The 25,767-nt window shown below is 39.7% G+C and overlaps 1 protein-coding gene across 4 annotated transcripts in view; it reads right to left on the bottom strand.

Moving 5' to 3' along the window:
* The window catches only part of LOC146701676 (A-type potassium channel modulatory protein DPP6-like), a 262,406-nt gene that overhangs the window by 108,263 nt on the left and 128,376 nt on the right, over window positions 1–25,767 (bottom strand). The window contains exon 1 of one of the 4 annotated variants that reach the window (XM_085467966.1): window positions 11,775–12,072. The exons of the other annotated variants lie outside the window; for them this stretch is intronic. Coding sequence (XP_085324092.1) covers window positions 11,775–11,831 — 57 coding nt within the window. The 5' untranslated portion in view covers window positions 11,832–12,072. Of the gene's footprint in view, window positions 1–11,774; window positions 12,073–25,767 lie in introns of those variants that run through there. 4 annotated transcript variants of the gene reach the window in all.

The following is a 25,767-nucleotide window of genomic DNA, read 5'->3' on the forward strand; positions in this document are numbered from 1 at the left end:
AAGCAAACTAGAGACACGGACTGCTAGCGAAGCTCCACATGCTATCCAGACCACCGACAGGTCCCGCATGCCACAGCCGCTCTATCACGTGATGCATACTGCTCCGACTGCTAACGTTCTGAGGTGAGTTACGGCGTGTTGCAAGTTTTGTGAGGTGCTTTCGTGATATTTAATGGATCGGATTACATTTTTTATTTTTCTCCGATATCCGATCCAGTAATTTAGGTCAGTATCGGACCGATACGTAATATCGGATCGGTCCATCTCTAGTGGCTACCCCTATGATTGACAGGTCTCCTTATGATTGCTTTGGTCACTAACATTTTGCCACAGTAGCCCATAGCTTACATGGAAGACAGCAACTTGTCCACAAACACAAACACTCTAACTAATTGTCAAGTGCAGTGAAGCTGTGAAAGCTTTATTTAGACACATCCCACATTCTGAACCTCAGCTGATGCAACTTACTATTCAAAGTCTCTGGGCCTGTGTGACTCAGGCACTAAGGGGAAAAGACTCCACACAAGTTTTGAAATCTACTAGCTAGTAATCTTTTTCAATTTTGGTTTGCTGTGTTTGAAGTTGACTCCCTTGTGTTTTATGTACATTGTTTGCCTGCTAATGATTGATGTTCTTTTTCCAATTTAAGTTGTTAAAGATAACCCTCTGTTTCAAAACTTTCACATCATAATTATCTACTGAAGGCGATAACAAGTAAAAGGTATTACATTTGGCACCCTAAAGTCTGAAAGGCCAGAAAACTTCAAAAAGAAAGTGTTCTCTACTCATAGTGCAATCTGATAAGTATAACAAGAACTGTTAATTTTGATATCTTACTGTCCTGAAGCAAATTCAAGGGTCAGTGACAGCTGATATAAAATTGGTGATAAAAACTCACTGGGGAGCTTTTTAAGCTTCATACAGACCCAGAGAATACCCAGGAGTGTAGTTTTTTTTCTCCTCTAAAAAGATAACAACTGACTGAGTGTGGGAGAACCTGTATTTCACTGATATAAGCAGGGATAGATGTTATAATTCAGAGGCAATTGACAGCACCCTGAGGATCACTGAAATGAGATAATAAACTCCACAGTGAAAACCCTGTGTGGAACTATGTGGACTTCTAATCTCGAAAATGGTAAAGACAGAAGATTCAATCAGACTGTGTAAGTGCCACAAAGTATTTTAGTATCTCTTCTTGGCCATATAAAGCAGATGAACGATGAATCGTGCCAGGTGCGAATAAGTAGGTAGGCCACTAAAACATTTCAGTAACAAACAAGCAAAATGTAGCAACAAAAAAATTCTCATCTGCATACACGTTCCACCAAACTATAAGCTGAATTCACAGGGATTGAAAAGCCTATGAAAACACCGACTTTGTGGTAATTAGCACCCTGTGTGCAATGCCAATTCAAGCCAAGTGCCGCTGTAGCACATTTTCATATCAGGAGAACAATAGCCAAATCAAAAGCGCCAATCACGTGTTTGATGTTCGAACAAAGTTGGGTGCTCATTTGCAGTAACACTGAAATCAGGGCTGCATGCTCATTTGCCAGAATGAGATGCACATTAGCCGAGCTTTTGTTTAACTAGCGACGAAAACTAAATCAAAGGAATAGCATAAAACAAGACAGCAATGCAATTAATGACCAATATTCATTTGCCCTACTCACTTTGTCTGTTTTTATCTCTCTGTGTGTGTTTTCTTTGTGCAAAGCTGCATATTGAGCAACCGAATCTCCATAGAAACCAGGCTGCTGCTGGGCATTTGGAGCGTGCCCATGATGAAAGTCAGCAATTCAGCAATGGGCACTAAACGCCACTGAGGAGACATGTAATGGCTGCCAATATTTTGAGCATGGGAAAACAGCAGGGGGTTGACACTGTCGCCTCTGACCACCTCCCTTCTACTCAGACTTATGTTTTTATAGCTGGCAGAAGCAAGACTGGGATGCATGCCAACCGATAGACAGTCCAGGATGGAGCTGACAACAGGACTGTCAGACAGATGACACAGGCGCATGCTTCTCAAGTAGAGAAAGATGATATTGTATCGGGCCGCCTACTTTCACGCTCCCACCGCTATAATGTGATGAGCTGTCACATTAAAATCCTCAAGTTGGTCAATTTGGAGCGCTGTGAGTATTCCCCTACGGCAAGAATTATTGCACTCATAACAATAACGCTAAAGGTTTGAGACGATAAATGTCAGCAGGAACACTGGTTGGAAGGCTGGCCCGGGCTTTGAAAAGAAAGCCCATTCTTAAAAGGTCTGTGACTGGCTGAGCACCCAGATGCCAAATTATGGGTCTTCAGGCCCCTGCAGGCTACTGAGTGGGCTCTGTGTGCTGCCTCATCAGGCAATTTGCAGGGAAGTGGGGAGAAATTTGTTATTCATTAGTGTCTAAGTGAGGATTTTTTTTTAACAAACTATACCATGACATTAAGTGTAAACTCAGAAACTAGAGCCTAAATAAGACAAGCCTTCCGACTTGATAAGCTCACCTCATCTCTGTGTACCATTTTGAGGTGTCACACACACACTACAGTGGCATAAACAACCCCTGGCAGCATGTCCAATGAAGCTGGAGCACGAGCGTCTCCTAATTCGCATCTGAGCCTACAGGCAATTACCTGCTTATCATTCGTGACTAGCACTCTCTCTTCTGAATGTTTGTCACAGGCGTGGAGGTGGCGCCGAGATGACAGCGGGGACCCGAGGGGGGCCGACGGTGAACCTGGAAACGCTCAACGTTTCAATTAGAGGCTCGGCGGAACACGGTGGCTCCTGATCGCCTTCCTGCTCTGCAGCTCTAGGCCCCTAATTACAGCAGGTCGATAAGCCCAGGAAACACAGCTCCAATGGACTGAGGCAAGGCACAGATAAACACAAACGAAGACGAGAATACAAAGACATATCAACTTGCCCACTGAAACACACATGCTTTATATGGTACAGACACACAAGGCATGTGGAGATAAACTGCTGATTAATCTGACTTCATGGTGCATACAAAATGCACACACAATCACTGGCTGCACATCCGTGCACATATTTTCTTTCATTTTGATCTAAATTATTCTGGTTTAAGCTTTTGGGTCGAGGTCTTTTCTCCAAATCTGATTTAATACTGTCGGGTTTTACATGCACGGATGAACAGCACAAAAGCGATGAGTATTTCCTGCATTCACCTTCCTCGGTATCTATCTCGTTTCTACACATCTTCATCAGCTCCCTAAAGGCGTGCACATATCGTGTTCAGCACAATAGCTGTTATTGTGTTACTCTAAAACCGATGGTGTTAAAAATAAACTCGCCATAGATGAACAGCTGCCTTTTTTTTTTAAAGTTGCTTCAACACAGCAGACATGTTCAGAAAGAGCACACAGCAGAGGAAAGCAAAAGCTTAAACAGTGAAAGTGGTAGAATTTTTCTTATGAGCAGAAGGTTTATTTCACTGCTCTGACAACCAATGAAATTTCCTCTAGTTTGACATGGTTTAGGTATGTCACCAGAACTGATACTTTATATACCTTTCAATGTGAAAATTATAAAAACGTGATATTATTTAGGTGTTTTTTGTCATACTGTAGGTACTGTAGGCAGTGGATGTACTATGGATGCAATTTTTCCAGACATACAGCACACCTCTACCAGGTCTAGTCTATCCTAGTGCATGCTGAAGAAGAAGTACTGCCACAAGCACAGGAAAAACTAAATCTGGAAGACAACTAAATGTTGTAATAGCTCTGCCACAAGGCATTCGCGAAAGTCGCAAATTTCAGTATGCAAACTAGGTTCTCGTACTTCCTTTTTTATATAGAACGCCTAAAACACTAGCATGTAGATCTATTTAAAGAATGCAAGCTGAATGAGTTTAAGCTCAGCATCCCAAGTATTTGCCTTCTTATGGAACCATTTTGTTTTTGACAGCAGGCAATGCCACTGTAAAACTAAACCACTGCTCAAAGTTTGCAATAGCTAACATTATATAAATCCTTAAACTAACACAATACCTCATAGTAATGTTAGTAGACTAATCAGCAACCATCTTAACATTTCATTATTCTATGTTCTGTTGACGTATTGTTAAGATTTTAAATAAAAAGTAGAGCGGGACTGATATATTGGATGGTAAATTCTTGCAGCTACATCAGGATTGGCATTCGTAGTGGCTGATAAAGAAAATTAAAAAAAATAAAGAAGCGATGGGAGAAACACTCTTCAATTATGTTATGAACGTTGACGTTGCCCCTACAAAGATCATCAGCTGATCCAAGCAAAATCAGAGTAATCTAAGACATGTCATAACAATAAAATAGGATTTTTTTTTTTAACTGTGCTTTCATGCTATCTTAGTAAAGATTAAAAAATAACTACACATACAAAATTTTAGGGAAATCTGTTTATATTCCATGTGTCTGAAAGAAAATAAATAATGGCTAACATCAGATTTTTAAGTCGCCAAACTTCAGTGTGAGTCATGGTCTTAAAAATGCGACACTAGTCTTCTACCACCAAAGCAGTGATTTACAACTGCTTTTGAATTAACAAGTTCAAGTTTACATACATCATATAATCATTTTGCTTTGGTATCAAGAATTGTGAAATTCTACTTGTATTGGGTCCCACAACTACATTTTTTATTTTTATTTTTTTCCTTTTCCCCCCCTGCTGATTAAGGTGTTTTACATTTCACATTTTTATTCCCATTGGGCTTTTAAAAATGACTAACCAGAAGATTAGGCTCCATGTAGGCCATTAAATCTGAAAAGTTCTAATTCAAAACGCGATTGCAGTTCATTTATAAAACATACATTAGATTAGATATAATAATATTCTAAATACCTTTACCTTATTTATATCAATTTGAAAGAGGGCGAGGAGAAAAAGGCATGACTTAGACTTCTGGGCCACTTGGTTCATTTATGGAAATATGACCGCTCAGGTTCATAGAGGAAAAAGCGGAACATTGTTTAATAGCATCTCGATGCATATTCTGTGCTGACTCACGTAGCTTAGAGACACAATTAGAATGCAACAAAGGAGCAAAAATTTTCTTTTCCCCAACACCTGACAGAAAGAATTGCTGAACTTTTCCTAAATGAGGCAGTTTTACACACTATTTGGAAACTCCTCCTGAGGTGTTTTCATAAAGCCACACACACACGCGATGTCTACACTGACTGTTAGTGAGATGGAGGATTGTCATGACATTTAGTTTGACCGTTGCTCCAAACACTGAATATTTATTGCTGTATTAAAGCCCCCCTCCCATCCCCCACTCCCATGCTTTATAAGCCATTTCGGCAAAGAACATTTAAATCATGACAACAATCGTGATGAATTGCCATGCTAGCTGCCTGGCAATCTCGCCTCTAATCTCCACTTCAGACCCCAACATTACGGCTCAATTGGTCATAATTGCCCTTTAGATGAACTATGGCACAAACATTAGGGACATCCAATTCTCCTCTAAATCCATCTTCCATTCCCTCTTATCAGTCAAGGGCAGTCAGTAAACAGGAGGAACTGGCCTATCATCTATTAGCATTCCAAAACTGAATAATCTTGTCACTCTTACTTTTCCCGAATCTATTTCAGCTATTCTGCTTATCTCTCTTATTAAAAAGTGGCTACCCTAAAAAGATTCAACAAAGTGAGAAGAAAGAAAAAAGGGGAAAAAGTGTATGTGATAAAACTGACTGCTCTGACAGCATGTTTGCTAGTTGGTTTATCACAACAGGAGAAATCTATGTGGAAGTGAGCAAAGTTCCACGCCAAGTTTGCAGTTGTGTGGTTTTAAAAGAAGTTTGTGCATTTCCCAAATGAAATGTACTCTAGTATGCTAGTTGGAAGCAAAGTCACTCAAAGCTGGAAAGTCCATCATACAGAAAATGTAGACTGAGGACTTCAGAAGAACCTCATAAATATCTGTTTAAATAGCCTGCCAGAAGGTGGATAAAAGTTTTCCTATACAGAACTTCTCACTGTATCACACTGAGGAAGCAAGGTGGTGGTCAGATCTTTTCCCTGAAGCTTGGTAACGCCATCTGTCCAACTACTGAGGCACCACACACCGAAGTGCTCCAAAGCCAGCTGGGACTAAGCTCTCCAGCATGTGCTGGGTCTGCCCTAAGGCCTCTTCCTGATATGACATGCACAAATACCTCACCTAGGAGATGCCCAGAAGGCATCCTAGTTAGATGCCTGAACCAACTCAACCAGCCCCTTTCAACGTGGAGGGGCGCATCTCTTCTGAGCCCCTCCTGAATGACCAAGCTCCTCTATTACCCCTCGAAAGAAGATCATTTCCAATGTTTATATCCACAGTCTCAATCTTTTTGTCACTACCCAGAGCTCCTGGCCCATAGTTGAGGGTATGAGTTACATGGAAATAGACATTAAACTGAAAACAACCTGTCTGTCAGTCTCACAGTCTGCTCTCCAACATACATGGGATGAGCCTCGTAACTACTTTCAGAAAATAACCCAAGACTGTAGCTAACATATCACCAGTTAGTCACATAGTTCCACTGATCTTCTCTTCTATTTTCTCTGTAGCAAGCCGATTAGCTCAGCCACTTGTGGGAAAACACATTCTCTGTGGTTGCCTCTGTGTTGTAATTAGATGACAAAGACATATCAGCAGGATTAGGTGACTCCCATGGCAGAGAAACAGAAGGATGCCACAGAAATAATCTAGAGGTCTGTTCAATTTCCTATTAATCCCAGTGTACAGGCGTTGGCTGCAAATCAGCTGGGGCATAGCAGCTTCATATCTTGCCAGGGGGTACTTGTGAGATAGTCTTCAAATAACCAGAATAAATGGGGCCTAATGGCTAAAATAGCCGTTTACACTTGGTTTAAACAAAAAAAAAAAACTGTCCACACTATCCTTTTAGTTTTCACAAACACAGTATTGATAATGCATCTGAGCTGAAATAAAAACAATGCTTCTGACAGGGAACATGACTTTACCCAAAAAACATGCATTCTGTTAATGCATGTTGACTGTCTGGTTAAGGATTTACAACAGGATACGCTCCCTTGATGATTTACTAGACATTAGCAGCTGTTGCAAAGGTTGAAAGTCACTGATATGATGTGGCTGCTTCTAGAAATTCTTTACTTTTTTGCCTAAAAAAGCATGGCAGATCCCTTAACTTGTTGCCCATAATACTTACTGAAAGTCTTTAAAAAATGTAATTAAAAGTAAGTAAATTGCATTTATTATCTCAATGCCTTCTATCAAAAATGTGATGAAAATTGCAACCTCACGAAACCCCCATATGAATCGAGAAGCCAGCGTAAATACATGAGAAATGTAATAAAAGCTTTTGAAAATGTGAATAAGCCATAAAGTGTTGTGCCTGCATTGCTTTAGCTAGTGATCACTGTAGGGCTGTCAGTGATGGTAAAAGTGTGCTCATCTGTGGAAAGCTGTAATGTTAAAAAATCTTCCAGCTAAAGAGTGAGCTGCAACACATCAGAATGATGGAGTTTATTGTTAGCACACGATCCACTCATCATTCAAGTGATGATGCAAGTGATAGTCTTTTTTTCCCAAAATCCTGCTAAATAAAAACATGAATTAACTGTGGCCCAAAAATCAAGGTATAATGGATTTGGAGAATGGTTACACCGGTAACATAGAGTCTGTTTTTTTGAAAGACATACTATTGAGATTTAGCTCAGTCTCATAACCACCTGGAAACTTTTTAAAAGTATTTTCATCTCCATAATAGAAGCTTGCATAAAATTTGACTGAAAAACAAAAACAAAACAGAGCTAAGAAGCTACATTAGCATTCTCCATCCAATCCCCACTGAGCCTCACTGCAAGCTCCCAAGCAAGCTAATCCACTGATAACCGCATTGAAATTAATTTATTTTGCCGTGTAATTGTGCTGTTTTAAACACGTGTCAGGGTCTACATTCACTGTAAGCTAATCTGGCACATTTTAGTCACGCTGACAAATGAATACTTAACCTGTGACAGTTGTTAGAAAGTAGAAAAATCGACATAATACACATTACATTGACAATGAAATCACATTCTGCAGGAAAGTTCATGCAAAAGCACAAATGTCAATACAGGTGCAGTGCAGATGATCCCACTCTTGTGTCTTGTGTGTAAGTTGCTACTTTAATCAACATCTGTTTGAGCACTTGTCATGCGTGCTCTTCATCGGCAGGCTACCGAGGCACCACACCAAGGTGAATGAAACAAAACACGGGCTGATTAAAGCCACGCTTATCTTTGCAATACAACAGGAAGCATGCTAAAATGAAATATCACCCATTTCACAATTTTTGAACCTTTCACCATCGTAAAAAGAGCGTGTTCCCTTCTGACTTCTTCACATCAATATTTCGGTTTGACATTCAAGTGAGCATCTTCAGGTTTTATGTTTGAATTTATCAGCTCGTGGCAGACAGGCTCCATTTCAAGTGAACAACAGCTTATCAATATTTGAGAACAGCAACCCTTCAGAAACCTCACTTAAGATCGACATGACGCTGAATACTATCATGATACTAAGTAAGCAGCCTCTCTTAGAAAAAAGACATGCTATCGGAAGGCCAGTCCTTTGTATAACTAATTCAGAACACCAAATTCTTGCTGTGAGAGAGAGAGTAAGTAAGTAAGATCATAGCCCTTGCATCCTACCCATGCTATGGCTTGATTCTTTCTTTGGCCCTTAGATGTCTATCCTCTTCAACACCCACAGCCTGCTCCACTCAGCTGTTGCTCAAGCTGCCGCAATGGCATGATCTGAGTTTTTGGCATTGAATCCCCTACCCCCCACCACCAAAAAAACCCCAAAAAACCCTTTTCTGTTCTGCTAGTACGAGACTGCACAAATTCAGGTCTAAGAGGGAAGGCTTTGCTTTTCAGCTCGTCTCTCACCACATCTAAGTCTCTCTCTTCTCTTTAGACTGTGTTACCTACTATGGTTTTCAAAGAGTGTGTGGGGGGGGGGGGGGGGGGAGGCCTGATTATTAGGATGAAGGGTGGAAGTGAATCTGCAGAAGTCTCACCCATTAAAAGCTGGGTGCTGTGATCTCTGCTTTAAAGCCGCACTGAGCTTCGAATGGCTGCGAGAAAAATAACTGAAATCTGTATAATGCAACCGTTCACAGTGCAGGCGTGTTTACCAAGCCAGCAGGGTTTGTTCTTCCTTTTAAACACAACTATCTTGCTCCTGTTGTCCATATCATGCAGCAGATATTAATTTCAACAACTGCCGTGCGTCAAACCTGCAGGTTCCCCAATCACAGCACTCTGGTTCATTACCTAGACAGCGATGAAACACCAAAGGTATGTGTATTTTGACAACAGCTTTCAATTAATCCAGTGTCTCATCTCTGCAAATGCATTGCCTCCCCTGCCTCATCTCGACCTCTTACACCTTCAGAACCTCTACCTTGTTTCAGTAATGAGGGTTAGCGATGTGACTCTGTGCTGCTGCAGCTAGGTGATTACTGAAGAGCTGCTGCTGTTATCTCTAGTGAGCTGCCCTCTATCTCCATCCTCTGTCCCTGGACCACAAGCCCTGCTAGCAGACCATCAATCAGCGGATCACTGCAGGAGCACATGTAATCACAGTGGCCGTGTCTCCTGATGTAAAGTGTTTCCAAAAACACACGTCTTTGTTAGACTGGAGGTTTAAAAAATAATATGCTTGAGGCCATTGTTGGATTACCCTATTCAAGTCTCAGGAAAGTCCACGGAAAGTCACAAACTGCCATCTGCTGATGTTTGAGAATGACCAGGTCTTTCTGGTAATTATCACAAAGATCGCTGGGACTAGAATGCCCCCCCCCCAGGTCTCAGCTGATCTTGTGAGCAGAAGGACCGTCTATCTGAAAGAGCCAGCTGATAAGTAAAAAAAACACTTTTGATTTGGGGGGGGAAAAAACAAACAAAAAAATAGAACTTGATTATTTGATAAGCCAGAAGATGTATCAACTGAATCGTTTATTAAGCAAAAACATCCATTCCAAGTTTTTGAATGATGAGCTGTTTCTCAGCTCTTTGTTGTACTGCTGAAAATGAAACGGCTTTGTATTCAGCGTTGTTGTTCAGACCAAACTAATATTCTGAGGTTGTCACCTTGGGAGCTTGAAACTTGTGAGACGGGGCTTTTGCCATTTTCTGGAAACTCAACTCATTGATTTGTTGGGGAGGAAAAGTAATTATGAAAATAAGTGTTGCAGCTCTATTTCATCCTTTCAAAATACACATCTAATTAGAGCCTGAGGGGATGTCTTTACATTTCTTCTTTGTCTTACCAACACTCCTGAACAACCTAACATATCTAAATTGCCATGGCACAAGACAGGAGAAAAGAAAAACCCTCACGGTTTCTCCAGAAGCATTTTCCATTGATTTGCACAGTTAATTTCAGGACAGTCTAATCTACTCCTTGGTGATGTTGATGTTTGTGCCTGCACAGTCTGTAATGCACGTGCACAGTGCGCAGGGTGCTACTTGGGGACCTTTGACTGCCTCCAAGGGTGTGAGCGACAGTCTGCTGCTAAATCACAGCATGGGGGAGATTGTCTGCTTGGCAGGATAAAACCAAGTGTCCTTCTCACCTTTTCTGTCATTATTAGACAGGTGCGGCACACAGGTGGAGGACAACAGTGACAGATGCCATCTAATGTTAAAGTTAAAGTTGACAGACTGGCTGGAGGGGATGAGATGTGATATATAGGGATTCACCTAAAACAGTCTTGAATGTGGCTGTATGCAGTATAATGAACACAGAACAACAGGATTAGAGGATCTGGATGTCCAGATATCCAAACTAACATCTGTCAGAGCATATTTGTAATGGCACCACGGAATTTATGAGTTTCTTAATTTTATTTTGCTACAATTCCAAAAACTTTCAAAAATATTAAACGTTTGTAGGTAAGAAGCAATTCATTTGCATCATTATTCAAATTCAAGGGCTCTGTGCTGTAGGTGGAGGCACATTATTTGTTAACCTTGACATTAACATAGCACGATAAAAAGGGCTCTTTGTTATCGCAACACGAAACATTCGTGCTTAAAATGATTTTCCCTGAAGTGTCCGCCGGCTGTGGTACCTCAGTGGAGGCGGGTCAGCAGATGCTCCATCATTACTGAGTGATGGAGGTAGCGAATCAAAACAGAACAGAGCCACCCTGCACCACCACATCAAAAAAAATGCAACAGTGTTCTCAGCCTGCAGACTGAAGAGAGCACAAAAAACGAGCACGTCTGGGGAAAAAAGATCAGAAGATGAGTGAAGATGACGTGATGATATAAAGTGATATAATCATTAGTCGCACTTTTGCAGGCCTTCCAACGCGATTCAAGTTGGGTTAATTGGGCTCATTTGCGTGCTTTGCTGCTGCAAGGTGAAGCGCACTGGACGCAATGGACAACACAAGCTGCTCCTTGTCTCCCGTGCGTAAAGTCACACAATAATTACCGCTGAATAATAAAGACGATTACAACGGAGGCTGTAAAATAAATCTACCGGCGGTGATGATCTGACAGCACCGGCTAGCCTTTCACTTCCACGAATGACTCCCTGTCCAACTGCTTTAAACGAGCTCAGAGTACCAAATTATACACGTTTCTGCCCTCCGCACACCATTCCAGTCTGTGAAAAAAGTCGCTGCAGCGTGTCATGCAAATAAACCCCGTGTTGGCCAAGCAAAGCGGAGGGGCAGCACAGGTTAACGGTGTAATTAATATGCGAGGAGGTGACAGGAAAGCTCATCCGTACCTGATCTTGCTGTTGAGTCGCTTTCGACGGTGCATTGCCTTCCTTTGCTGTGGTCATGATTCCCTAAAGCTGGGAGAAACTGTTGTTTCCCCGGCAGGAGCAAGGGAAAAATGCAAATACTGAAAGACACACACAGAGAGACGCACACACACACCGGTGCAGAACCAGTAAGTCAAAAAAAGAAGAAAACGGAAAACGGTCTTTTTCCGGCGCCCACAAGCTTCGTGTGCAGTGACCAAGGTGTGAGATAACAAGTGGTATAAGGACGCGCTGCTCGGGAAGGGAAACGGCAAAGAAAAAAAAAAGATTTTCAGTGGAAGCCAAAGAGGAGAGGAGGAGGAGGAGATAGCAGAGAGAGAGAGGGAGAGGGAGAGAGAGAGTCACGCATCTCTTCTTTAAACGCTCCGTGCGGGACTCTGCGTGCGCGCAAAACGCTTGACTTGCAAGTGATGCAGACTGAGTGGATTGCAATTAAAGATGCACGTTGAAATCACGCGGCTCAAACTTTAATTCAGAACTCGCGAGGAATACAAGTTCATAAAATATTCGTTTAGATTCACGAGGACAGTAAAACGCTCCTATTTTAAACACGAACAGTCATTATCATAAAGTCTCATCGCCTTATTTATATTCCTTTATTGCAAAAATAAAGCCAGCTCGCCATCTCATTAAGTCCATTCCCACATTCGTTTATTTTTCAGAGGCAGTGCTGCGGTAAAGCTGCCGGGTAAACTCTGCGATGGGAAATTAGTCTTTGATTTTCTTCAGTATGCCTGCAGCATTTTCATACAACAATTTTTGCACTGCATAAGTTTCTTGTTGTAATTATGAAAAAAAGGAAATTCAATGCCTTGCTGCACTGATGCATTAGTAATGGCACTGAAACACTAAGTAGCCTGGATGTAATGTAACAGTATTAAATGTTATTCGGGAGCAGCAGCAGTAATAAAATAATCACATTCAGCAGTGAGAATGTTTGAAATTATGCTCAAGACATGAGTGGCTGTAAAAAGTTATGACCCAGAGGATGGAGAAGCCTGCAATAAAGTGGGACTTGTTAGTGCTTGGGCAAAAACTGCATTTAAAACAGTTCTGCCAGTCTGAGAGTTAAACTGAATCTTTAAGACTGAAGCAGGAGCAGGAAAAAAAGTTTACACTGCAGTAAAACAGAAAGGAACCAATTTTGCTGTCTGCATTTCATGATAAGAACTAAGAATTTTTTCATGGGCTTGTTCAGTTAATTACATCTCAAAGAAATCATGTACAATCTCTATTAAACACCGTCAGGAAATGACTTACTTTGATTTGCTCCTAGATGTACTTAATGTTAATTAATACCTTAGTCTCCAGTTTGACTCTTTATATTGCAGGTTTGCAACCAAGTGTGCTGCACTGTTAATTAAAATCAGGTGGCAACTGGGTGAAGTCAATTACCTTTGAAATCCCAAATGAAAATCTGCAGTGTTGCTTTTTGTGACCAGCAGAGCACAAGACACTGAAAAAAGCCCCGTTGTTCTAAAAGAGATAGCCTCAAAATAAAAAAGAAAGAAAGAAAACCTTTAAAATATCCCTGCATGTGATATCATTGCATTGTTTTCTGCAAAATTGCTGTTTTCTATTTTCAGTCATGCTGACTTATGTTATCTTTACATTGACAAATAACAACTTGAGCATTCCCCAAAGAAATGGGGTTCTCTCTGTGAACCGATCTAAAAGAGAGGGAATAATATAGGAAGTATTTCACCTGGTGTTGAATTCATAATTCGATTCAATCACAAAAAATGTGAGGTCTATATGTCAATGGTAGGTTGGTTTCGAGAGTTGATGAAATATTTTATCCTCTTGGAACACGTTATTTACTACCTGGTGGAGTAACCATTGGTAGCAAGCACAGCTGTTAGACATTTCTTGCTTTTTGCAAAGTGTCCAAAGCTACCGCCGTGATTAACATTCTGAGGTCTAAGTCTTCACTGGTGAAAACCCTAACTCTAACCCAATCTGAATATGCATTTTTGGTTTGTGAACACAATTTCCCCCCAAAAGTCAGTTTGGACTTTCTCTAAAATATAGGGCTAGGCTTACCACCTGTGATGGGTTAGTCCTCGGATAGTTCAGAGACTGGTTAAGCAACTCCATGTCCTTAATGTGCTTCATATTGAGGATTCGTTTCTCTACAAAAATAGCAAATGGACAGATGCTAAACAGCTCAATTTTGGTCTCATCAAAAACATCACAGTCCTCAATATAAATCTATGATCAACAAGGTGCTTGAAACATTCATCAGAGATTTTGGTCCATACTGTCTGTGTGTGTGTACAATGAACTCACTGCTATGTTCAAGAAACCAGTTTAGAGATGATTTGAGCTTTGCGATATGGGATCATCCAACATCAGAAGATGGCTACATGACGAGCAACAATACGCAGGAAGGCAGGTGTCATGTTTAAATAATGGTCATGAGCCAAAAAATAAATATCCCCCACATCTTTACACCACCACCAGCCTGAGCCATTGATACAAGGCAGGATGTTCTTTATGACAAATTTACAACCTACCATCCAAATGTAGCAGCTAAAATGAAGACTCGTGATACCAGGTAATCTTGTTCCAATCTTCTATTGTCCAATTTTTTTGCAAACCTGCACAAAATGTCTCAGCTTCCTGTTCTTAAATGACAAGAGTGATAATCAGTGTGTTCTTCTACTGCTATAACCCATTTGCTCCAAGGTTTCTTGTGTTCAGAGATGCCTTTCTGCATACTTTGGTTGCAACGAATTTTTGCTCAGAGCAGTCTGGTCATTTTCCGATGACCTCTGGCATCAATAAGGCACTTTTACTGAGAGATCTCTGTAAACCCTAGAGATGGTTTTGTGAGAAAATCCCAGTAGATCCGCAGTTTTTGAAGGGTGATGTTTCCCACTCTGTTGCATCACCTTTTCTTTAAAAAGCAATCTCAAAGTGTTTGTTAACAGAGGAGATCATTTGCTATGCTTTGCAAAGCCAACAAGCTATTCTTGCTTCATATAGGATTTTAGCTGTTCAAGAGTTTGGTGCCTCTTTTGTCATATCTTTTGTGTCACAATAAGTCAAACACCCAGAGCAATGGATCTGTTTTTATTTCAGCGCTGCCCGAGAGCACGAAGATTTAGTTTTAAGCCAGGTCCCTTGGATCCCTTTAGATTCTCAGAATCTTTTAAATAATCCTCATACTGCATGATAAAATCCACAAATTCTTTGCAATCTTATACTGAGAAACATTATTCTAAAACTATTGCACTATTAGCCCATGCAGACTTCTGAGTTTTAATTTAATATAATGTTTCAGAACAATTTTCTGAATTCTGTTTCATTAATATTTTACACAGGATCATGTATTTTCAAATTCCCCCTGAGGACACATGTGTGTGAAATAGTCAGTGAATAGCATGCCAGTAAGTCATTTTGTGTGTTTTTACAATGCATGTTTTCAAGCACTTCAGTTGAAATAATGACATCCTAGTCTTTTATTTTAACTGTTAAGCACTTCCTGTGTCATGTAACACCATGTAGTGACATGAAGAAAACTGAATATACGTTACGCGAACATACAAAATCTGCCAGAAGTAGCATGCCATTTATATGTAATTCCACAACATCATTTAGGGTAAATAAAACTTATTAAAAACTAAAGTAACTAAGTTAAAAACTACACTTCAGTCTGGATTAGAGTGGTAGACCAAACAAAAAACAGAAGAGGCCAACATTCTTCTGGCTGTGTACAGTAGGCCATGAAGAGAGATGTGCAGTGCTGAAAATTTGCACTACATTATGCACTCTCTCATAGCTGGCAGCATTTTTCAAAATTTTGAAACATTTCAAATTTGTTGGTTCTAATTTGTTGGCTACAAAAACTTAATGGTTGTGTGCAGAATTCTGACACATGAACAAGAATGAAAGCCACCCGGTGTTCACAGATTCATCTACTTGTGGCTTCAAACCACATTAGAAGCCTTCCCCGGCAACTCAGCCTGTGCTTACCATCAACAGGATGATGTATGAAACTGAAACAACTTCTCAACAGCCAATCAATCAGCTCCAGACTAATGATGGCCACTTTTGGCCAAAGCCCCATTGGCCGATGACGGATGCTGTGTCGTTGTACCGCCGCGGCCAAGAACACAATCACTACCTCGCTGTGGCTGTGTTAAGGAGCGAGCGTACAAACCTCACGTCTCCGATGTTGACAAATGGACACCAGACGGCGGTGATGAATGCTCCTGGGGGGGTGGGTGGCTCTGTTTAAATACACATTCCTGAAAAGTTAGGAATTAACTGACTGGCAGTGCCAACCTGTCTAAACAAATGGAGCCATCCGCTCACTTCTGCCTCATCATTTCACTGCCAATGGAAAGCCAGCAGCCAACCTGATGAAGTGAAAGTGCTTTGCCTAATTAAAACCTCAGAGTAATACATACTTGCCACAACCTTTAAATACTATACATTGATGCATTATTTTCACTCTGACACTAACTTTGTAATATTAGAGGAAAAATGGCTACTAGATAGATAATTGCTATTATTAGAGAAGCTTTTCCAGTTTACCCTGCAAACTTCCAGTCCGTCATTCTGTAATTGTATGTGCATTTTTTCAGAACAGTCTGCAAGGGCATGGACAATCGATTGTAATTTCTTAAGAAAGCCTCCAAAAATTGTTGCACAAATTGAATTCAATATCAGCTTTCTTTTTTTCAGTTTAATTTCAGAAACAGAGACCAAGGCAAACTCTGTCCAAAGCAAACAGTTTTTATTTATCTTGTTCTGTTTTTCTTGAGTACTTTGGCTGTACAGCTTTTTAAAAATGGAGATATTTGGAGAATTAAAGCATTAAATCCCTGGTAACACCAGTGGGCATGAGAGGCATCGTGCACATTTCATGGAAATCTGCTTTGTTTCCGATTACGTCTTTTGTTGAAAGAAAATAGCTCAATGTGTGCTTAAGAAAAGGCTTGAAAGGCTGAAATAACATCCAAGCAGACACAGTTGAAAGAACGAGGCAAAGTCCCTATAGCCAAAAAATGACCACATACACCATTATTGTGAAGAAACATATGGGTCTATAATGATCCTTCCTCTGCCCTGTCCATGTCAGCAATATAACCCCATGGCACACTAATGATTAGAGTGTTAGCTGGTTCAGCTCAGGAGGATAAAATGAGAGGTGAGAGAGGTCGTGTGTTACTTTTACTCTCACTTTAACCTTCTGAGTTCATGATCACTCTCCTATTAAATGATCGCATGACCTTATGAGTTCACAAGTGTGTTGCCAGCTTATATCTTCTCTCACATATTATTTGGCTGCTCAGAAAGAAACAGCATAGTATTTAAATGGTTTCAGCTAATATATATATTGAATTTCTCTCAATCTAGCATGAAGTTATGAAATGATAAGACTTATTTTTTAAAATACTAATGTATTTAAATATAAACAAATACACTAATCATGACATTTTGCTAAATCTAATTCAATAGTTTTTAGTCTCTAAACCAAACAAGTAGTTTCTAAAATTAGACATCAATAACTTTTAAAAAAATAGTATAACTGAAGTGAAAAAGATAAGATAAGATAAGATAGAACTCTATTAATCCCTCGGGTGGGTTCCTCTGGGAAATTCGATTTCCAAAAAGCACAGCACCGACAGAAGTTACAGTTACAGAATATTATATATATATATATATATATATATATATATATATATACACACACACACACACACACACACACACACATAAATACAGAGACAAATATAAATAAAATATACGAAGGGGATAAATAGGAATAAAAAATAGAAATACAAGTGAATTGCACAAAAGTGCGCCACATTTACAGTGAAATGTTTCACTTCACCACAGCGCTGTCCATCCTCCAAATATGGACTTTCTTACACTTTGAGGGTGTAAAGCACTCACTTTGTGGTAAATTGTGTGAAACTTTGCAAATTGGGGTCCAAAAACACCAATAAATTGACAATTATGACTATGTGATGAACTGCCCTGAGACTGTGTTGTCCTGGTTCTACCCAGGACATGCCCAAAAAACATCAGAATAGGGGTCTGGTTAGGCTGTGATCATGTAGGACACATCATTATATAGGCAACTGGAACTTTTTCAATTACCCATACACATAATGGACTGGAACGATCCAGAAACAAGTAATAAATCTGTTAGTTTTGTTCATAATAAAGCTAATAAAGTGGCATCCCACAGTCAACAACCTTCCCTCCACTCATTCCTGTCACTCTTTCACATGTGCACACATGGAAAAGCTCCTCATCATGATACTCAGACTACCCTCCGCATCTAGCTAGCACTACAGAAGCAGAGGAAGATGAACTGTGTTGCTTGAAATGGTTTTCAACATGAAACTTTGCCATCTGGCTTGCAAGGTTCTGGTACAGAATTTGGATTTTTGCAGTCAGCTCATATATGAAAACTACACTAATATCAATGAGAGCATTCACATGGAAAGAGGTGGCAGCACATGAAGCGTGATGCTTAGGAAATGAATTTGAGAAACTGGAAGAAATTAAAAGTTTGTACAATTCATTTCATTTTAGAATTCCCGGCAGGCTAGATTAAACTTTCCTGCTTAATTCACAATGTGAATTTAACAATAAATTCATTGGGGTTTTTTTGCGTGTTATTCCAAGGTTGTGTGTGAATAACCCATCAGGGTAAAGAAGAGCAGGCCCTCTGTTATGATAGTTTACTGCTATGGCATAGTATCTACCTTCAATCCTCACTGTTAGGTCAAAGATGACAGTGATTCTGATTTTGTTGATGCTCTTTAGCTTCACTTGTCACAAAAAATAATGCTCAGAGCAGCAGAGGTCAGCTGATCGCACAGTTTTGGCCACAAAGAAAACAGGTTAGTCACTTGCCCCTGCTACAATGAATCTAAGGATTTCCCCACCTGCTAAATCCCACATAAATCTCACTGAGTGCCTGTGCAGTGATTCAACTGAACCAAGCTCAATTGTATTAAAAGTCCCTGAACTGAAATCCAAAGACTCATATAAAGTTCATTCATCTCCTTTAATTTGCATTCCAATGGTAAGAATATAATTTCTGAGGGAGTGCTGACATGTTTTTATTAGTCTTGTCCTAGCTGATAAAATGATAGTATTAAAAATACACTAAAGAGCCCATAAAAGAAGTCCAGGGAACATTTATGAAAGACACTGAAACTGAGACTGTCTTGAATGTAGCAAAATAACCATGTGATTAATTAAACCAGGTGTGCTGTGTCCACACTCTCATGCTGAAAATTTTGTTCCCAATTGCTTCGAATTTTATGCGTACCCGCATCAAAAATCCACATGCATAAAATGTGTCCCAACACACCAATCTGTGACGAAAATCAAGTCTAAAAAAATAGTTATAGCCTGTTTCAGTCTTCCAGAACATATTCTGTCAGTGCATATAACCAAAACCAACTGTCAGTGTTATTTTATTTCCTAATAGACCAGCACAATACAAAAGTTGAAAAACAAAAGTCATGCACCATGACCTGTTTTGATTAGGGAGTTATCAGTTTCCTTGTAGACTCCAGTATTCTTTCTTGGAGGTAAATTTTGATGTTGCAAAAATCATGCATAGTATTTTGCAGTAGTACTCAGCCTCCCTGCAGGTGGTGAATGATATGAGTGTGTGCCTCAATTTTTCCACCCCTATTTGGCTGACGAATGACAGCGAGCATTGGGATACTGGAAATAAATAATTGCTTTTCCATCTTTTCCCCTCCTTCTCCGTCTCCTTGTAAAGAGCCTATGTGAGGTCTTACATAAATATAGCTCGGACCCATCATCCTGACGGAGAGGCCTTGCATCAGGATTCGGTTATGCCAGGTGTGACTCATCAGCCTTCACAGCACTCAGGCGTGAAATGTCAACAGAGCCAGATTCCACAACCATGCCTCTGTTTCCAGCACCGGGCTGATGAGCACGTCTGTAGTTGTGAATGAGTTTTTCTAGCCTTTTTCTTATCAGCATACTTGCTGTATACAGTACATTCTGTCTGCTGCTAAAATAAGGCAAGAAACCATGGGGGTCTTCATGCGGCATCATCTTCACTTTTCATCATCACTTTTTTTTTAACCCCTCAGGTGAGAGACCAAGCTATATCAGCAACTAAAATTACAGAGTAGGATCATTTATGATATTCACTGCCTGATTCCAGCTCATCTACTTCAGATGAGCTGCTTATATCATCACTTTGGGCAAAAAGTATATCTACCTCAAGGCTCCTGAAGCAGTAAATCTACTACAGGTCTGCTATTAATAGTTGACTCTGAAACATTGTAGTACTGAGATGTGGAAACTTACAGAATAATCAGAGCCTATAATGTGAAAAAGATATTTAAAACAACTTCATCCTTTTGACAGCAATGGACCATTTCTTGTATAAATAATCTACACACAACCACACTGAGAAACTGCACATGTAAATACGCAGCTAAAGTGAAGAAGTGGCTGGATTGCATGAGGCAGAGATGAGGTCCAGAACCAAGAAAGAACATATGAGAAAATCAATTGAAACACTGCTGAACACAGAGGTTTCTGCTGTCTTTGATTAGTCTGCTGCTGATGTGGATAAAATAAAATAAGCAGATTAGACTTTAGCTAGACATTTTTAAAAATCCCCTATCAAGCAGCAACTTTATTTAAAGCAATTATTTCAAGTGAGTACCGTAAGTTTGAACATGTTTCATCCAATCCTTACTTCCCTTTTGGAGCCACATAAAACCTTTAAATGATGCCAGGTAGGGATGGGTATCAGAACCGGTGCCACCGGTTCTGACATAAACGGTAGTAACCAGACCAAAAAAGCAGCGCACATTTCGGTGCTTTTTTTCCTGAGCTGTGATACACTTTAGATTCTGGCTAATCATCTTACGTTTCTGAGGATAGTAGGCAGGTCCAGGTAGGTACGTTCTTTTAGAGCAGAGCAGTGCTTTAAGGTGATACCATGATACTGTCAAAGGAGGTAACACCTCAAATCCGATGAAACACCTGGCGATGCATAGTGGGGGTTTTTTAAAACCAAAAAATGCGCCGTATTTGATAGCTTGCTGCGAGACCTCACACCGTGCACATCTACTGCGGGTGTGGTGCCTGTTATCGGACCCGGAGTTAGCAGCATCCCCCAAAAACCCGAAGAGGAGAGTCCTGGCCCCTAGCCCTGCCAGTGTAGCAGAAATGATGACGGATGATGACGGCAGCAGCAGCCGTTCTTCTCTGCGTGAGTAGCCTAATGTTGTTCGTGTGTAATTTACGTTGAGTAGGCTAACCATGTTATTAAATTAATGCATGTAAGGTGAACTAGCAAACACCGTTGTAGTTACATGCGGCTGTCTTCTTGTTTGATGGCAGATACTCCCTTCACCCTGGCCAAAAAGGCTAAAATGACCAAAGAAAAAGTGGAAAACAGTTAAACATGAGAGGTTTTTGGACAAAGTTTGTGTTTTTTCTATTGTTTAAGCACTGTTTCCAGCCAAGAGTGATGCCATAAATCCCCTATAGCTGCAGAAAAGGCTAACATTGTTATCTTTTTACAAAAAACAGCTGAACATGAGAGGTTTTTGGACCAATTTTGTGTTCTCCATTCTTTAAGCACTGTTTTGAGCACCATTTAAGCACCGGTATCGGATAAAACCTAAACGATACCCATCCCTAATGGCAGGTCTACTGGCTAAACCACCTTGAGAATGGATCACAAGTGCTAGAAGCTGTGTCGCTTGCTAACCTGCATCTAACACGGTTTCTGAAAATCACTCCAAAGACAGCAAAATTAACATTTGTTTTTATTGCCATAACCAAACCTGCCAAACTATTATACGCTTCTTTTCCAGGTCAGGCCAAAGGTTGGAGGTTCAGGAAAATACTTTTCTGTGTCTGCACTTCCTGTAATAATAAAGTGGGCTTTCATTAGTTTCGTTCCTTGGCCATGCAATTGCGTTTCTATGTCCTTGTTAAAGTTACTCTGCTTCACTGTCCTGTCTTTTCCACACAGAGCTAATATATGCTAATAGCATAGTCTAACAGGTGCAGCATGGACATCATCTTGTTTTTGAAAGCTTACACTGTCATGAAAGAAGCGGTTTTCTAATGCATTGCAATGGGCTCCCTCAGGATTGCTTTAAATCAGTGCCTTGTGTTTTGCATGATTGGAAAACTGATCTGACTCTGAATAACTTTCTAACATCCATCCATACAGACATACATTCATACATACACTCTCAAAACAGCTGTGATTAGCACTTTTTCACTTGCTCTTTCAGGTGATAGCAAGTGCTTCTTCAGCAGCACATCATTTCACATTTTCAAGAACCAACACTTTCTGCTACACGCAGAGTAACAACACACTACCAGCACCTGTGCTAACACATTTAGAGGTCTGTTAAAAAAAGCCACCACACGATAACACACTTCAGCACCAGGCAAAAGGACAGCTCCCAGCACTGATCCAGACGCCATCAAAAGCCTCTATGTGCTGAAATAGATTTCAGCACCACTTAATGGACAGCTCCGACAGCGCATTTCACAGCCACATCCAGGACTCCTTTCTCCAGGAAGTGGGAACCTGGAGAGAAAAATACCAGCACAATAGCTTTCTCCTGCTTTTGTTTCACCAGAGAAGTTACAGTCCCAGCCTTTGAGGAAATGATCTCGAACAAGCATCAAATGTCATCAGTGTCCTATCATTATTATAAATTGATTTGACTGGAAAGGATTCATTCTTGCATGGCAGTTTCTTTAAAATTACCACTCATTATTTGCAATTGCAGCACTGAACTGTTTCGTGGACTACCGGCGGACAGTTTTCAAAAGCAAAGAAGGGAGTAAAGAAACTAAAATTGTGTAAAGTTTTTGAAGTAAAGTGGGGACACTTTCGGAAGAAATTGCACTCCTATTTATCAGTTGTCAAGTAACTTAAAATAGAAATCTAAGATATATTTTGTGTGCCTGTAAGGGTGTATTAGCTTTTCTTCATATGCACTTTAAAAATTGTTTTAAGCAACGCAATCTGATTTCTGCTTTTTGTTTTAGCATGCGTGAAAGTAGAACACTTGCCCCTCACCCCAACTGGTCGCAGCATACGGCCGCCCCTCCCTGAGCCTGGTTCTGCTGGAGGTTTCTTTCAGTTAAAAGGGAGTTCTTCCTTCCCATTTTCACCAAAGTGCTTGATCAAAGGGAATCATATGATTGTTTGGGTTTTCTCTGTTTTCTTGAGTGCCTTGAGCCAGTTGTTGTGGATTTTGCGCTATATAAATAAAATTGAAATTGAATAAAATTGAACTGAATTTTGAGAATTATTAAATGTGCCAGTGGCAGCTTGTGCAGACATCAGTGCTTGTGAGCAAAGTATTGTTGGTGTGAATCACAGTTTTAAGAAATAAAGAAAAAGAAATGAATGAAGATGTAGGTTTTTTTTTATTCTTCTTATTAAATTGTTTTCTTTTTGGCAAAAACAACCAAAAATACACATGAAAACAATAAATTAACAAAGAACTAAATTAAACAGGAAAAACACAAATTATTGACTGAAAAGCTTTCAAGCTTTAACTTATTACACTTACCCTCGACACAGGCAACATTCTAATCGGCAACGCTTTTATAAAAACACAGAGAACAAAGTAAATAATAAAAGTAGACAAATGTGCCACTTGAAGTTATTTAGTTGTATGAAGCAGGATAGGAGTACCTTATCTTAATTGTAAGCTTACTACAGCCTGACTGATTAGCTATTTGCTGTACAGGTATCAGGATTTATAAAGACCAATGAATGAAAATTAAAAGTAAAGATGAAACAGCACAAACGCATTAAACCACATTGTAATTGTTAATGTTGCAGTTTGTCCAAAAATGCAACAACAAGCAGAGATAGATAGATCATAAATGAGTGGATAAATAACTCCAATAAACACGTTAGGTAAATCATTTTATAATACATGCATCTGAAAGACACAAAAGTATCGGTTGACATATGTTGGAATTTCATTTCACTAAATATCAGTATCAAACTGAAAAATCCAACATGCATTGGGCTCTATCGTGTACTACCTTGAGCACTTTTTAGAACAAAATTCAGTTATTTTCTGCACACGCTTTTTTTTTTTTAAGTCTTATTTAAGTATTACTAATTAGAATTCATGACTGTGTACAGTTTTCAAGATTATTGGCAGGAACGCTGTTCCAAGCGTTACGAAGAACTCATTCGGGGTCTTCTGTGGATTTAGGCTGTCTCATTATCTTTTATGTCTCCATGTAATCTCCGACTGATTAAATGACTTATAACTTGGCAGTACGCATGGGGTGGTTGTCATCCTGAAGAAATATTTGATTGTATTTTGTGGAATGCAAACAAGCATAAATTAGATATTCAAGTCAAACACGAGTGGATCTTTGTTTTTTCTTCAGTACAATAACTCACAGAATAAATGCAGCTTTGCTATCAAACTGACATTGTTTTTAGATGGACTAGCTTTTGTGCAAAGTGTGTGGAGAGTAGCAGAGAAATTGGAGTAATCAGCAATGACCTCAGTACACCCTGTAATTTCCTCAGATGGAACATGTTGTTCTCCATGATAAACTAACTGAACACGAAGAAGAAAGCAAAAGCTAGAGTCATAAAAAAGGACATGATTCTCTTGAAAGAGCGAGTCATTCTGACTCATGTGTAAGCATATAATAATTACAGTGCCTTTTCATTCATTTGTGCTACAAAAAACATCATTCCTATTAAAGCTGGATCTTCTTTTCCTCTAAATGAAATAATATTTCTGAGACTTTTATTTAAAAAAATACACCCTCAGTGACACCACAAACCAAACTGAAGCTCAATAGGGTCTGATATTTACTGTAAATGTTTCCAATATTTGGATTCAGACTCAAACAAGAAATCACAAAAAGGTAAAAAAACCAAAAAAAACCCCAAAAGAAATAATGTTTCTGTTATACCAAATTGATTTTTCTCTTAACATTTTTCAATTACCACTCTTTTCCTTTCTAAATAATAGCAACAGATCTACTCTGAAAAACAGTATCAATCAAAGGAAATGCAACACCTTTTTGGTTTAACCATTCTCTTAAGGAACACAAATATGCTCATAACTGCTTCAGTTTTGGGCCATAAAGCCATAAAGGCTTGCAAAAAACTGGACAAAGTGGCACATTTTTCTGGAAAAAAAAAAGCCTTTCTCACACACGCATACGCAGCCCGCCTCTTAATTCTATGCAAACTTCTGAAGTGCTATGTCAGTGTGCTCTATTAAAGCTTATTCAATAAACAATAAGCTAGCGAACTGTGCGCTTCAGCAGTTTCTGCCTGAATGAGAAATAGAGCTGTGAGTCCAAAATAATGTAAACAATGCCTTTGTCCCACAGGGCATTACGATAATATAAAGTTTCCCACAAAATAGCTCAAGGCTTTAAGAAAAAGAGTGACCCGTGTTAAAATGTGATGATAAAACCATTTTATATACTCAGATAAATAAATAAATTAGTAAAAAAGAGCAAGCAAAAGCAAAAGCAAAAAATAAATAAATAAATAATACAGAGAAGTTATTTGTAACTGCAGTGGTTGAGCTGTAGCTGCTGCCTGCGTTGCTCTCTTAGTCTCTAGACCATGATAAATCACAAGTTGGGAGAACATTTGTCACAGTGGGCCACATGTCCTTTCATCACACCAGGTCTCTCTCTTTTTCTCCCTCACTTGCCCCTCATTCCTTCAACCTCCATGCTTGTTTCATTCCTCACAGAAAAGCTTTGTTGTGAATTTGTCACTGCCTGTGCCTCTGTGCTCTGTTAGCCATGCCCTTGGGTTTCTAATAGGACCAGCGGTGCATGGTGGCACTGAGATAGAAGTGGAGCTTGGTGGGGTGCTCTCTTACCCAGCCAGGAGAAGAATAGATGGTTATGCTAAAAAAGTTTTTTTTGACAGGTAGCGCACTTGTGC

The sequence above is a fragment of the Copadichromis virginalis genome, linkage group LG9 (assembly GCF_057382275.1).
Source record: "Copadichromis virginalis isolate Kocher_CV1m ecotype Utaka linkage group LG9, C_Virginalis_male_GT1.1, whole genome shotgun sequence".
Classification (NCBI taxonomy): Eukaryota; Metazoa; Chordata; class Actinopteri; order Cichliformes; family Cichlidae; genus Copadichromis; species Copadichromis virginalis.